The 15,372-nt window shown below is 33.5% G+C and overlaps 1 protein-coding gene across 8 annotated transcripts in view; it reads left to right on the plus strand.

Annotated features, from left to right (window-relative positions):
- The window catches only part of ryr1a (ryanodine receptor 1a (skeletal)), a 142,288-nt gene that overhangs the window by 123,296 nt on the left and 3,620 nt on the right, over positions 1-15,372 (plus strand). For all 8 annotated transcript variants that reach the window (XM_068223834.2, XM_073914988.1, XM_073914987.1 and 5 more), the window contains 10 exons: positions 3,580-3,748; positions 4,649-4,735; positions 4,919-5,173; positions 10,648-10,778; positions 10,916-10,958; positions 11,050-11,186; positions 11,332-11,392; positions 12,674-12,820; positions 12,891-13,025; positions 14,830-14,986. In XM_068223834.2, coding sequence (XP_068079935.2) covers positions 3,580-3,748; positions 4,649-4,735; positions 4,919-5,173; positions 10,648-10,778; positions 10,916-10,958; positions 11,050-11,186; positions 11,332-11,392; positions 12,674-12,820; positions 12,891-13,025; positions 14,830-14,986 — 1,322 coding nt within the window. The remainder of the gene's footprint in view (positions 1-3,579; positions 3,749-4,648; positions 4,736-4,918; positions 5,174-10,647; positions 10,779-10,915; positions 10,959-11,049; positions 11,187-11,331; positions 11,393-12,673; positions 12,821-12,890; positions 13,026-14,829; positions 14,987-15,372) is intronic.

Here is a 15,372-nt window from a genome sequence, read left to right on the forward strand (position 1 = left end):
TTAGGGTTTGGGTAGACATTAATAAAATACAATAAATGGGAAATTTAATGAATAATATAAATAATTCTTGATAACTTCAGGCCACCGTTTTTGATCTAGCAACAACCCTGTTTTAAGACAAAAACAAGACATATTTATTCACAAATTGTTTATTCGGATATCAGACCAATGTTGAAACAAAACGATACAAGAGCAAAGCATTACCAACTGGTATTAAAGCATTTTAAAACAACTGCTACTGACTGGCTTCGAAACCTACTACTCCTGCATGGATGTCTGACACCTTAACCACTGTACTACACTGTCTTCTTTGCTGAAGCTGTTTCAGTGCAATATATATAAAAAATGTCACTGCAGAGTGAGGTTTCGAAGCTTCGACACATTTGCTTCGACTGTTTCAGTGTTTCACGAAGCCTCGCTTTGCCCACCACTACTCTTAACCGCTCTATCACGGTCTCTCACATCATTAATACACTGGTAAAATAGATCGGGCAGTCAGATGGGTAGCACATCGCACAAAAACATGTATACAATTATATACAATCGATTATGAAATCGATTGACACGTAGCTCCGCAGAAAGAAAGATGGTTCGTTTTGTCGCGCGCACGTGACAGGTACCCCCTGCAGTGAGCTATGGAAGTAAATTGCGCATGCGCCAGAAGCTTATAAGGCGCATGCGCCAACAAGAAGGGCACGCATCAACGCAAAACTAAGAATTTTGTATTAGTTCAACGAAATATTTTAAGTTTTTCACATTGAAGCACCATATTTGTTGAACAAACTAACTATTATTTGTCAGCATTTCAAATGAAAATATTTAAATTCAGTTAACTTATTAATCTTTGTTCAGAGGACTTTTTGAAAGTTGGCGTTTTTACAGTGCATGTCTGTCTATGAACCATGGAGAATTACATCTCGAATTCTAAAATAAAATTAATTAAAATATCTTAATTTGTGTCCAGAAGATTAACGAAAGTCCCAGGGGATTTAAACTACATAAGAGAGAATAATTAATAACAATATTAAACTTTTTGGGTGAACTAATTCTTTAAGGTTTGTCAATTTTAGGTCTACCATGAGCTTACACCGCCCAAAACTGGACAGAAGGGGGCTAAACTAATCTTAAATCAGGAAAACCCCTGAATAATACAATTCCAGTGTAACATGACTCACCACGGCAGTGTTCCAGCACTTTGTTGACTTTCAGGAAAAAGGGTCATTTAAGTGATTTTTCCTGATTTCTCCCATTGTTGTGCTTTTTTTCTTAAGTTTAGCAGTTTGTGGTGGCAGTCTTGGTCTTGCAATGTCAACAATCTCGGTCTTGCACCGTGGATTGTTAAAATGGTTGTAATTCAACGTTAATATCAATGAAAAATTCTACTAAACCCACTACCACAACCATTGAATACCAATACCACAAACGCACTGAGCTCTACACAATAGGGTGTGGCTTTGCATACAGCTTGGAACGCTGAAAAATATAATAATTAGTATTGATATATTTTATGGCAAAAGACTAAAAAAAAATTTTTTGTGAAACCCAAATCCAATTTTTTAAACCCTTTGAAAGTTAGGGTCAGCAATAGTTGAATTATTTGAATAATACTTTAAGTATTATTGCTAATAAAAAACAACATGTTATTATCGTTATTCTTTTTTTTGCACCATATGATGCTTGATTTGCTTTTCAGTGTTTGGACTTTCAGCAGTGAAATTTAAACCACACTGAACTGAACTGAACTGAACTGAACTGAACTGAACTAAACTGAACTGAACTGAACTCTGAAAACTGGACTGACACAGTTTCAATTTACTAGAACTTGTATGTTAAGCTGCTTTGACACAATGCACATTGTAAAAGCGCTATAGAAGTAAACTTGTAAATAAAATTTAAATTTAATAAGAATGTTTCTCAGTTTGTCTGCTTAAATGATTTTCAGTTGGAAATTGTCCATGTATTTGCAGTGCTTCCCACAGGTATGAAATATGCTTGCGGTGGTAGACAGATTGAAACACATTTACCCACGTCACATAAATAGTTAACTATAGGCAACAAACAAAACAATTGAATTTTTAACAATAATTTTATTTATTATTATTATTATTATAATTATTAACTGTCTTTTTAATATTAAAGTAAAAAAATGACAGGTGAAATAAAAAACACATCCACTATTTCTCTTACTTTCTCTCCCTCTCTTTCTCTCTCAAGTTCAAAGCAAGCCTGAATGCATAATATCTATATAAAATATCCTATGTAATATAGGCTAATGACATCATTAAATTAATAAAATATGCAGCAAATGAGAAATAAATGACAGAAAAAAGGAATAAAAATGGACAATATCTCAAAATTATAATATTTACAAGGTTAAAACATGTAGATCATTTAAATAAGGCAGATGCATTAATTGACCATTACTAATGGTGTACATATATTTTGCAGCCAGTTTAGATCAGTCATTTTGTTCTGAGTTTTTAGCAAAGATTCTTTTAGATTAAAGAATGAATTATTGAATGTTTCTCTCGCTCTTGCGTGCGTCCGCAGTCAGCTGCGAAGCCAAGCAAAAATAGGCTCAAGTAAAAAGTTAATTCAAAAACGCATTTGATTAACGACAGCTTTAGAAAGCAAAGGCTATATTAACTCACACTTTACAGATCAGTTGTACATAGTTTGTTAACCATCTAATAACACCAGTGAAACTTTGTAGAACAGCAAATGAATTGAACAAGTTCAAGCTACAGAAATTATTTAAATATATAAATATTTAAATTATTTTTTAATATTTAAATATTTAAAATATAACATTTTTGTACCTTAACCTTGTTCCACTCATAGGCTTTTCTGTGTGCTGTATTTTACCAAAGAAACTCCACAGATGAAATGTTGAACGTTGTGTTTAATGTATAGAAACACACATACTGAGCCATCACATGGCAGAACAGCAGTATACAACAGAATACAAACCCATGAGGTTAAACATAAAAACAAAATAAATAAAAAAATCCTTTATTAGAAAAGTTCTACAAAGTTTCACTGGTATTAGTAGGTGGTAAACGAACTATGAACAACTAATCTGTAAAGTATGAGTTAATATATTAGTTAAGTGTTAGTTATTAGCTTATGTGTGTTATTGGGACGTTATTCTAAAGTTGCAACTATTCCTCATTTACTAACAGTAAATAAATGAAGAATAATTGCAACTTTAGAATAACATCCACCCAATAACGTATATAAACTATTAACTGATACTTACCAGGTCTTTAGTAAGTAATTTACTAACAGCTTGTTCATGAGCAATTACTAATTTATTAGGTATAGCTATAAATCATTCAAATGCAGTTAACACGTCATTTATAAATGTTTACTAACAGCTTGTAAGTTATCTTTTGGCTGTCTATAAGGCACAGTTATAAATAATTAACAAACTATTCACTTTTATTTAACAAGTCATTTATAACCCATTAATTAAGAGTTTATTAATTATCTATTAACTAGTTAAAATAGATAGTTATTCTAAAGTGTTACCGAAAACGTTTTAATCTTTTTTTTATGACCACCTTCTTTGTGCCACAGCATTGAGAATGGTGAGAAGGCTGAGAAGGAAGTGGAGGTCAAGCCTGAGCCGATACCAGAAGAACCGAAACCTCAGAGAGCCACCAAAGCCAAGAAGGAGAAGAAATCAGTCAAGGGTGCAGGATTTGAGCTCTGGAATGAGCTGGATGTGCAAAGAAATAAATTCATGGTATGATAAAGATGCAGTTTTCTTCTTAATCCCTGTGAATGTAGATATTAGTATCAGTATGTTAGTATTAAAGATATCTATAACTCATGGGCTCCAAAGCATTAACAATATTCACATTTAAAAGATATAAACATTCAAAGCTTGCAGTTTGTCACTTCTTGCCTAAATGACTCAACAATTTTTTTGATGTCATCTCATATCATCAAATCCTCTGACCAAATTTAATGTTCTCTAATATTTGAGATGCCCTGTCTCATTCAAGGGTTTTCTGGTTTGTTTTTTATTTGCTGTGCTTAAGCTCAACCACTCCGACTGGCAGAGCTGTGATTTAAAAAAAACAAAAACAAGACTCTATTGGCTGTTTTTTAAAAGAGGGAGGAGCTACTTTATGTTCCGCCCTGTCAGCAAAGCCCTTAACTGATATTTTACTCCTAAATAAAAGACATTTACTTACTTTATACACCTATTCAGATGTTTTTTGATCAGTTAAAAGTAGACGAGGAGGCACATTGTTTACACCTAATTTCTTTGGCCACTTTCAGCCACTTTCCTAATTTAACTCAAGGATATATCTCAAAATGATGACTGAAAATGATGCAGAATGCAGCACCATTCATTTCTGCTCAGTTATCTATAAAACTGCAATGAAGGCTGTAGATTTGATTTAGAATCAGGACTGGTCAAATATTAGTAGCTAATGAGTATAGGTGTCTTTTGTGGCTGTTTAAAAGCATTCCACTTTGTAAGTGTTTACACTACAAAAGCAATCAAATTGAATGCAGTTTCTACTGGAAGGTGAACAACTTAATGTTTCACACCCTATCAGTTTGGAAAAAGTGCATCTTAACACCAGAAATAAACAGAACTTAAAACTTTGTCAATCTCTATTTCCATCAACAGAACTGCTTATCTCGTAACTTCTACAACATTCGTTTCCTGGCTCTGTTCCTTGCCTTTGCCTTGAACTTCATTCTTCTCTTCTACAAGGTAAATTTCGTTTTTCTTTTTTTCAATTTTGACTTTTTTTTTTCTTTCATGTAGTTTAAATAATTAAAAATGTCATGCCTCACAATAATTCTGCTTTCATATGCATACATATGCATACATTTCATATTCATATGCAACGTTTCCAGAAATATGTAATTCTTTTTTCCATCTTTATTTCTCTAGGTATCTGATACTCCCCCCAGTTCCGATGAATTTGAAGGTTCTGGTATCTTTGAAGGCTCTGGGCTGTTTGAAGGCTCTGCGGAGGATTTCGAGGGCTCTGGTGGAGAGGATGGAGGTGATGATGAGGATGAAGAAGGACCTGTGTATTATTTTCTGGAAGAAAGCACGGGATACATGCAGCCCACTCTGTCCTTCCTGGCCATTTTGCACACCGTCATTGCTTTCATATCTATCATTGGATACAACTGCCTCAAGGTTTGAACCAGTAGATCTGTCTACACATCATAAGGTTAAGGTTTTTATTTAGCACAAACCAAAAAAATCTTCTTAAAAATTGTGTTTCTTCCCCAAACTGAATCACATTTTTGAGGGCTTGAAACTCACAAATCTTTGCAAAGAAAGTGCCAAAAATGTGCATTTTATAATATATAGATTTGAGTTTTGTGGCAAGATGGCTTGATATTACCACTTATGTTTATATTTTCAAAGAACTGCCCCTCATGGTACATGTCACATACACATACAACATTTTTAAAATACTTGGAACATCCCAGTGCCAACAAAACGTCTGCTGGTGCAAAAATCCAACAGGAAGTGAATTACTTTGAATGTTCTTTGTAGATGTTGTTTTTGCCATTTTCTATTGTATTTTAACAAACTCCCGAATGAGATTTAATTAGATCAACACCTAATTTGGTTAATCTTAATTTCTTTGCCATGTCTAATTACAAAGATCTTGTTGAAGCGTTAGGGTGTCTGTGTCTGTGGTGGTCTACCAATTTTTATGTTTTGCCGTTATAAAGAAAGCTAGTAAAACTTGGGTGTACAATATATGATTTGCCTCAAGTTTCACATGTTGGATAAGAGTCTACAGTACAGTATTCAGTTTAAGTTATGGTGCCACCTCTTGGGGACAGGAAATGTCTTCTTTTATACTGAAAAAAAAAATCATCCTAGCGATTTAATCAGATCAACATCATATTTGGTGTTGGCGGCAATAGCATCGTGGTCAGTGCGCCAACACATTGTGCTTTGGTAATCCTGGCTTGTTGACATTCCTTAATTCCATCCCCCTCCCTCTTTCTCTAAATTGCTTTCTGTCTGCATACTATCATTTAATAATAATCGCAAAAAGCCGAAAATAAATATCTCTTATTTTATTTGGTTGGTCTAATCTAAAGACTTTTATTATGTTTAGTTGCAAAGATTTTTTTTTTTTTCGTTGAAGGCTTTTAACAAATTTCAATAGCTACGTTTTCATCCACCTAAAATCGGTTGATGGAAACGAAACACCAAGATGCGCATACATTTTGAAAATGAACATAAAAAACGTGCGCATAACTGATGAGGATAAACTTTTTATTCAAAAAGAAAAGATGCGCACAAACTACGAAGGAAACACTTTTATCAAACAAATTCCAGTATGTGCATTAAAAAGGTCATGTGGTTTTGTTATAAAAGATCATGTGATAATAAAAATGTGTGTGAATGGACCAGCCGAGCGAACACATTGTAAACATCTGAAATGTTGTTTTGGCCATTCTAAAACGCCTTAACCATCTCAGTATTGTTGTTATTATATTATTAATGACCTCCAGAACTGTCAAGAGCGCCTGAGCTCTGTGTCTCATGGCTTCAAACACCAGGCGTTCGTTGCGTGTCGGCATTGTCTTATGAGGCGCAAGTCATTTATTAAATAAAGAAAAGATTGACGCAGCTTCTCCTACCGCGGTAAATTCAGTTGTTACTGTTGATATTTGCCGCCAGATAATCAGGAAGTCATGATTTTGTTCTCTTTGACTCCTTGGATGGAAACGCTGCTTTATCTTTTATGCGATTCCTGTTTTGCGCATAAATTTGATTAGCATTTTTGGATGGAAATATAGCTATCGTGTCGCCATTGAACACAAATTTGTAATAATTCAGGCATACAATGTCGGATTTGCTCCAAACCTCACGTGTTTTATAAAAGTCCTGAAGACATGACTTGTCAACATGCCAATATTCAGTTATGTTCATATCACCACCTGCTGGCAGAAGGAAGTTTTTTGCATATATAAATAGTACTGATACATTCAGCACACAGAATAGGAAGGATGAGAAACGGGAATTCTAGTCGACCGCGGCCTGTTGTGGTTAAATTTCTTAAGTATAAAGACAAAGAAGCAGTGCTGGAGAGAGCAAAATATCTCAAAGGATCAAACATATACTTGAATGAAGATTTTCCAGAAAATGTGCGATTAAGGAGGAAGGAGCTTATGCCAGAATTAAGAGCTGCAAGAGAGAGAGGAGAAATAGCGTATTTGCGTTATGATAAATTAATCACATTCCCAGCATCACAAATTACAAAAGATAGCAATAGGAAATCAAAGAAGACCTCAAAGTCGAAGTAGATCTATGGCTTCCTTAGGTTAGCGTAATAGATCTGTGGTTTTCTTAAATTAGCTTGAGGAAATTTAATGAAAATAAGAATGAGATTGAAAATTTATTTCTATGAATCATGTCAGTATCAATTAAGTTACCAAAGAAAGGATTAAAATTAGCTCATATTAATATCTGTAGTCTTCGGAATAAACTTGATGAAATATCTGATGTTTTGATTACTAATAATATTCATGTTTTAGCAGTAACTGAGACACATCTTGATCAAGCATTTTCAGATTATATAGTAAATATAAATGGTTATAATGTCTATAGGAAAGATAGAAATAAATATGGTGGAGGGGTTGCCATATACACTCAAAGTCATATTCCAGTAAAGATAAGGCAAGATTTAATGCCTATAGAAGTAGAGGTTCTGTGGCTACAAGTACAGTTACCATTTGTTAAATCATTACTTGTTGGTTGTTGTTATAGACCACCGTGTGCAAATAGTTGTTATTTAAGTGAATTGTGTGATATGATTGACAATGTATGTGATACTGGAAATGAAATTTACTTGATGGGTGATTTAAATATTAATTGGATGTCTCAGGACTGTTCCCTAAAAACTAAAGTGGTGAATGTAACTAATGCATGTAATTTAACACAAGTTATTGATCAACCAACAAGAATTCTTGTAAATAGTCTTGGTAAGAGAACTTTTACTTGTATTGACCATATTTATACAAATGCTGTGGAAATGTGTTCTAAGAGTGTATCTGTTCCGATTGGGTGTAGTGATCATAATATCATAGCGATTGCAAGAAAAACAAAGGTCCCTAAAGGAAGACCAAAAGTTATTTATAAAAGATCATATAGAAAATTTTGTCAGGACTTATTTTGCAATGATGTAAATAACATATGTTGGGCTGATGTTTACAAGGAAGATCATCCTGATGATGCATTAACAGCTTTTGAAAGATTATTTTATTCTTTGGTGGATAAACATGCACCTATGAAAAAACACACAGTGAAGAATGTTAGGGCACCGTGGATTGATAATGAACTGAAGAACATAATGGCAGAAAGAGATGAGGCAAAAGGTATAGCAAATAGAACTGGGAATAAACTGGATTGGGAAGTCTATTGTAAATTGCGTAATAAAGTAACTAAGATTAATAGGAAAAAGAAAAGGACATTTTATAAAGTAAAAGTAAGTGAAAATAAATATGATGGAAAAAAATTGTGGAATATTATTAATGAAATAATGGGTAGGAAATCAGGTCAAACTCCTTTTTTTATTGAGACAGGTGATTTATTTTTAACTAAATCAAATGAAATTGCTAATTATTTTAATGATTTTTTTATAAATAAAGTGAACAAGCTTAGAGAAAAAATGGTAACTGATAATATTATATCAAGTGAAAAGCAAATTGCAAAAATAGTAAGTGATAACTCAGCTCTATCTTTTGAATTGAAGCAAGTAAATGTACAACAAGTGGAGCAAAAATTATTAATGATAAATATAGATAAACCATCAGGAAGGGATAACTTAGATGGTCGCCTTGTAAAATTAGTGGCCAGTTGTTTGGCGGAACCAGTCTGTCATATTTTCAATGTGAGTATTAAAGAAGGAATTTTCCCTGTAGCTTGGAAAGAAGCAAAGGTAGTTCCTTTACAGAAAAATGGAGCACTGAGTTTTAGTGGGGCTAATAGTCGACCAATAAGTTTATTGCCAGTTCTTAGTAAAGTCTTTGAAACGATAGTGTGTGAACAAATTCAATTATTTTTTAAAGAAAACAATTTATTCTCTGACTTTCAGCATGCATATCGAATAGGCCATTCAACAGGAACAGCATTAACACAAATAATTGATGATTGTTTAGTACAGCTTGATGAGAGTAATTTAGTAGGAACAGTTTTGCTGGATTTTAGCTCTGCTTTTGATGTACTTGATCATGAATTATTGCTTGAAAAATTAAGGTGTTATAAATTTACTTCTCAAACTGTGCGTTGGTTTAAAAGTTATCTGACTAGTAGGAGGCAATGTGTATTCTATAATGTAAGTTATTCGGAGGTGAAAGAGTTGCAATGTGGTGTGCCTCAAGGAAGTTGTTTAGGACCATTGTTATTTTCTATTTTTACCAATGATCTTCCTCTGGTTTTAAAGCAAGCAAGGGCAGTTATGTACGCAGATGATACAACATTATATTTACCAGCGGCATCGATAGAAAAATTATCTGCTGATTTAGATGAGGAGTTACAATTAGTGGTAAAGTGGGTACAGAATAATAAGATGGTTTTAAATTTAACAAAAACCAAAAGTATTGTGTTTGGATCAAACTTTCAATTTAAATGTAAACCACAGTTAAATTTGTCTGTAATGAGTGTGCCTATTGAACAGGTAGAGGAAATTAAGCTTCTTGGAGTTCTTCTTGATAGTAGGTTAAAGTGGTCAAAACAGATTGATAAAATGGTAATAGTTATGGGGAGAGGTTTATCAATTATTAAGAGATGTGTTGAATTTTTACCACAGTACTGTATTTCTCAAATTGTTCAGGCAATTGTTCTTTCTTATCTAGATTACTGTCCAATAATATGGTCAAGTGCATCAAGTAAAGACTTAGATAAATTACAGTTAGTCCAGAATAGAGCAGCGCGACTCATTTTACACTGCAATAGAAGAGTTAATATTATGAAAATGCATAAAACTTTAGGTTGGTTATTGGTGAAGGATAGGGTAATTGTTTCTCTGCTGTGTTTTATAAGAAATATTTCTGTGTTAAAAGTTCCAAGTGTATTGTACAGTCAACTTTTGTATAGTAATGTTAGTCACCATTTTAACACCAGGCATGCATTAAAAGGAAATTTTTTGCTTCCCATTTCAAAAACTAATGCAAAGCAACGTACTGTGATGTATAGAGGAATGAAAATATGGAATGAATTGCCGTCAGACATTACATGCTTTGTAACAAGTAAAAGGAGGTTTAAAAAATCATTTAAAAAATATTTTATGGAACAATATTAAGTGGATTGTTGATTTGGATGTTATGTATGAATTTTGTATTTTAATGTTTTTATTAGTCTTTGTTGTTGTGTATTAATGTAATTTTGTGTTATGTTCGATGGACCCCAGGAAGAATAGCCACTACCTTGGTAGTGGCTAATGGGGATCCTGATAAATAAATAAAAAAATTCCTCCTATATACTTAGCTCTTAAATGCACATTGCTCCCCATTTGCTGTTGACCTGAGGCTGGGTGTAAATGCCCTTTCAATGCTGCTCTCATCTTTAATTTCAGTCTGTTGAATATATACAAGAGTGTATCTGTGCTATTAATAAGTGATCATGATGTATTGATTTGTTAGATTCCACTGGTCATCTTTAAGAGAGAGAAAGAGTTGGCGAGAAAACTGGAGTTTGATGGTCTTTACATCACTGAACAGCCGGCAGATGATGACATTAAAGGCCAGTGGGACAGACTGGTGTTAAACACTCCGTAAGTGTGGAGAAATTTTGATGAATCTGGATATGAACATTTAGACTTTAGTTTGGAGGCCAGGTGAATGTTCTGTAAATTTGGACTGAATAAGTTTTCATTAGCAGACCTAATTATTGTTTTTTATGATTGTTTAGCTCTTTTCCCACCAATTACTGGGACAAATTTGTGAAGCGAAAGGTATGAGAATATTCTTTTTATTGATTGGTGGAGTGTTAGATTGATAGTAAATGCTTACTAAAAGTCTTTTTTATTTCTTTCTTTTGGCAAGGTTCTGGATAAATATGGAGATATTTATGGACGAGAGAGAATCGCAGAGCTGCTGGGTATGGATCTGGCATCTCTGGATGTCAGCAAACAACAGACAGACAAGAAACCAGAAGAGCCAGACAACTCTATGCTTGCATGGTATTGAAATTATTTATAATCAATTTATTATCAAACTATAACATTTTAAATGTGACCGGTGTCATTTTTGTTCCACTAATTGTACAAGCTATAGCAAAATGAATGCTTCTTGGTTTAGATTCTGTATCTTCATTTGTTTTTTTAGGTTCACTTCCATTGACATCAAGTATCAGATCTGGAAATTTGGAGTTGTGTTCACAGACAATGTAAGTTAGTAAATCATATATTTTTGTAGTGAAATTACATCATTTTATTTTTAGCTCTGCTATTGTGTTTATTTTAATATGAGTGCAAACCAGGATTCAAAGAATTATTTCCCAAACCAAGAGATGCTAAACTAAGCTGCTTTTCCGCTGCATGGTACAGCACCTTTTGGTTCATTATGGCTCACTTTTGGGGGCTTTTCTGCTAAATCCTGCTAATTTATTAATTTCACCTTGTGTGAGGTTCTAAGTAAACTGATCGGAGAGAATCGTCACTAACACATGAGACAGAACGCATGGTTTTGCATGTTTGTTTATTTTATCTTGATGATGATGTCATTACAGTAAAAGGTGGCACAACTCTTGTGACTTGTGCGGAGACCTTGTGGGCAAAAAAATAAAATAAAAAATGGGCCGTGAAGGCAGCTACACTGGGATCTCCACAGATGAAAAATTAACTGTTTGTGTTGCATTATTGTTTCAAGCTATGAATATTTGGATCAACAGAACAGAACTGAGATATGATCACAAACTTTGTGGGCACTTGCAATCCATATTTTGCATCCGCAACTATTTTTAAGTAATTTTGAATTGTCATGTCCTTGTCAGAGCTCCAATTCTTACATTTAATCTTATCTTTTGGATATTCCTCAGCGATTTAATAATTTGTGTCTGCTTTTATGTTCGGTGTCGGTTTCTTTTAATTGGAATAATATTTGCTGGTAGGAAAAACCTTTTCGTTCACTTCTACTTTGACTTTTACTTCGACTTTGCATTTCAATCAATACAATAATTGCTCTTGACCTGCAAATTAGAAACTGTATAAAAAGCATACAAACGCACTGAAAGTCATAGCTGCCATGAATTGTTATGGGTCAATGATGCTACCATTTGGCACGAATCCATAAATTTCTCCTTTCTCCTCTCAAGGAGAGAAATTTTGCAGAAGCGCAGCTCAAATGTGTCTCCTTATTAGTTAGTAACACTAAACCTAATTGCACAACAATTTTCCAGCTTTTTTATTTATCAGCCCTTGACTTGGCAGTCAGCAGGAGATGTAATGTTTTGCCCGCCAGAGGGGTGTTCCCCTAATGGTGTGACAACATGTGAAAACTATCAAATAGGCATAGTACCCCCCACTTTAAGTGGTATTAAACTGAAGTAAAAATGCAAACTAACCTGGCCAAAACTGAGCCATGCTGAACCATACAGCACAGTGGAAAACAACATTAAAAAGTGTGAACAAACCCCCCAAAAAATAAAATTCATCTTCTTTATTTGCAGACTTTCCTCTACCTGGTGTGGTACACAGTGATGTCCCTTCTTGGACATTACAACAACTTTTTCTTTGCTTGTCACCTGCTGGACATCGCAATGGGTGTCAAGACACTGCGTACAATTCTTTCCTCCGTCACACACAATGGAAAACAGGTACAGTCAGATACACAGCAGCTAAACTCAAACTGGTTGTGCAAATGGGTTGACTGTTGGATTGTTTCAGCTGATGATGACTGTGGGTTTGCTGGCTGTGGTTGTGTACCTCTACACTGTGGTGGCCTTCAACTTCTTCAGGAAGTTCTACAATAAGAGCGAGGATGAGGATGAGCCGGACATGAAGTGTGACGACATGATGACGGTTGGTCACTCAACATTAGTATTAAATTAGTCTTATTTTCTAACAATGTCTCATTGAGTCGGTTTGTGAAAACTGGTTTCCATCAGAAAGAAAAAATGGGATGCACAATATGTTATATGCAGTGTATGCAATAGTATGAGCAATATTCATATCACAGTGAGTTGCAATAACATGAAATGTATTTTACAGGGTGTATGCAGGGTCTTAAAAAGTCTTAACATGTCTTAAATTAAAAATATATATATATTTTAGGCTTTAAAAAGACTTAAACTTCACTGAAATATTGTGTTATGGGTCTTTAATCATTTTAAACCAGTTTTAATTTTCTTTTGTCCATGTAAAGCTCCAACTGGGCAAACACACAACCAATCACCAACACTCCATCTCAATAAACACTTTAATAAAAGTTTAATTATCTTTCTTACAATAACATTTGTTAAAAGTATTTATAGCTGCCTGGTGACTGACCTGGACAGACTGTTGTGAATTCATTTATTTTATTATAGTTATTAAAACTTGTCAATTATTTTAAAGAGAAAAGTTATGTTGAAAAAAATGCATGTATACAATTAGAGTTTGCTTGTTTTGTCACATTTAAAATATATAAAAATAACAAAATATGCATTTTTTTTGATAGGGCAAGTAAAATAAAATTCAAAAATTCTTAGCATTTAGCTCTATATATGTGTGAAATTCATTAATGGAAAAATGTAATTTACTAATGGTCTTAAAAATGTCTTTAAAGGTCTTAAATCTGACTTGATGAAAGCTGCAGAAACCCTGATTTTAAGTGCCAAGCATTTGTGTGCTGCATGCATAGGTTGTTGATTTTTGACCAATCAAATTCATTATGCTGTTAGCTTGACCAGGCCTGAGGACGAACCTAGAATCTCAGAGCAGAGAGTACATATTAATGGTGGGAATAGATCTAAATGCATCTTAACAAAGCTTTTTTATCATGACATGAAAATATATCTATCTCCTTTTTACTTTAATGTGATTATTACGTAAATAAACATATACTTTTGCAATGCCCTATTTGAAATGTTATCAGACAGCGCTCCCCTAATCTTTAAAGGGATTATTTTTACATGTGAATCCTTTAAAAGAGTATACAAGCTTACAAGTTTTTATCTTATTTGATATATTATTGTCGTTGATTTCTTTTTATTGTTATAAACTTTTTTAAATATAGAAAAGTGTTATTTATGAAATATTTGCACATTTGATCTGTTTTTGCCATGAAATAGCTAGGGAAGCTGATATGCCTATTACTCAAAACTGTCTCAGTACATTTAAAAAACAAAATAGCTAATAAAAATTGCATTTCTGTTAGGAAATGTTACATCACAGGAATTAACGTTAATGCAATAATCAAAACAATATTACATTTAATGTTTTCCCAGTACCTTGCAGCCCCAATTTCAGTCAGGTTTTCCTCACAATTCTGAATAAAATCTTGTTTTTAATTTTGTTTCTGTCACGGAGGATTGAAATTTAAACAGCTTATCTAATTGTTGTCATCGAGTTATCTGTAGTTTATATTCCACAGTTCTGAATTTCTATCTTAAAGGTCTGACATTTGCAGAATCGCAGGACGAACATTTTGATTTGTAAGATTAACTCTAAATTGTGAGATAAAAAGTTGTGATTACATTAATATCTTGTATTTATATTTATTTATTTATGCTTTTTTAATTATGTGATTAAAAAACAAGCGTCCACATTATTTTCTCCTGCTTTTTTCCCCCTGATCAAACACCTGCTGTATAAACCAACCATCTCTCTGTCTTTCTTTTTGCAGTGTTATTTGTTCCACATGTATGTGGGTGTACGGGCAGGTGGAGGTATAGGAGATGAGATCGAGGACCCTGCTGGAGATGAGTATGAGCTCTATCGGGTGGTCTTCGACATCACCTTCTTCTTCTTTGTCATCGTCATCCTGCTGGCCATCATTCAGGGTAAGACTGATCTTTATTCCACCCTTCAGAATCGCAGTCCTGTGTGATCTATGACATTAAAACTTACCTTCTGGATGGCAATGCGATTTTAAAAATATAAATATATGTATTTTTTAGAATATCTTTTCATTCACAGCTAAAATATGCTACGATTTATTCTGTCATGTAGTGCAAAACACTGACGATTTGTGCCATATATGTCAACATTGGGTATGGTAATGTTGACAGGTATGGCACAAAAAAAAAAAAAAATTCCCCAAATTACTAACCATGTTCATCTGGAGCTGTTTCATTGTAAATAAATAAGTTGAAATGGTCAGTAATACATTTTATTTTTATTATTTTTATTTAATAATATTATTATTTATAAAGTAAAAAATAACATA

This window comes from Danio rerio, chromosome 10 (genome assembly GCF_049306965.1).
Source record: "Danio rerio strain Tuebingen ecotype United States chromosome 10, GRCz12tu, whole genome shotgun sequence".
In the NCBI taxonomy this organism is placed as follows: Eukaryota; Metazoa; Chordata; class Actinopteri; order Cypriniformes; family Danionidae; genus Danio; species Danio rerio.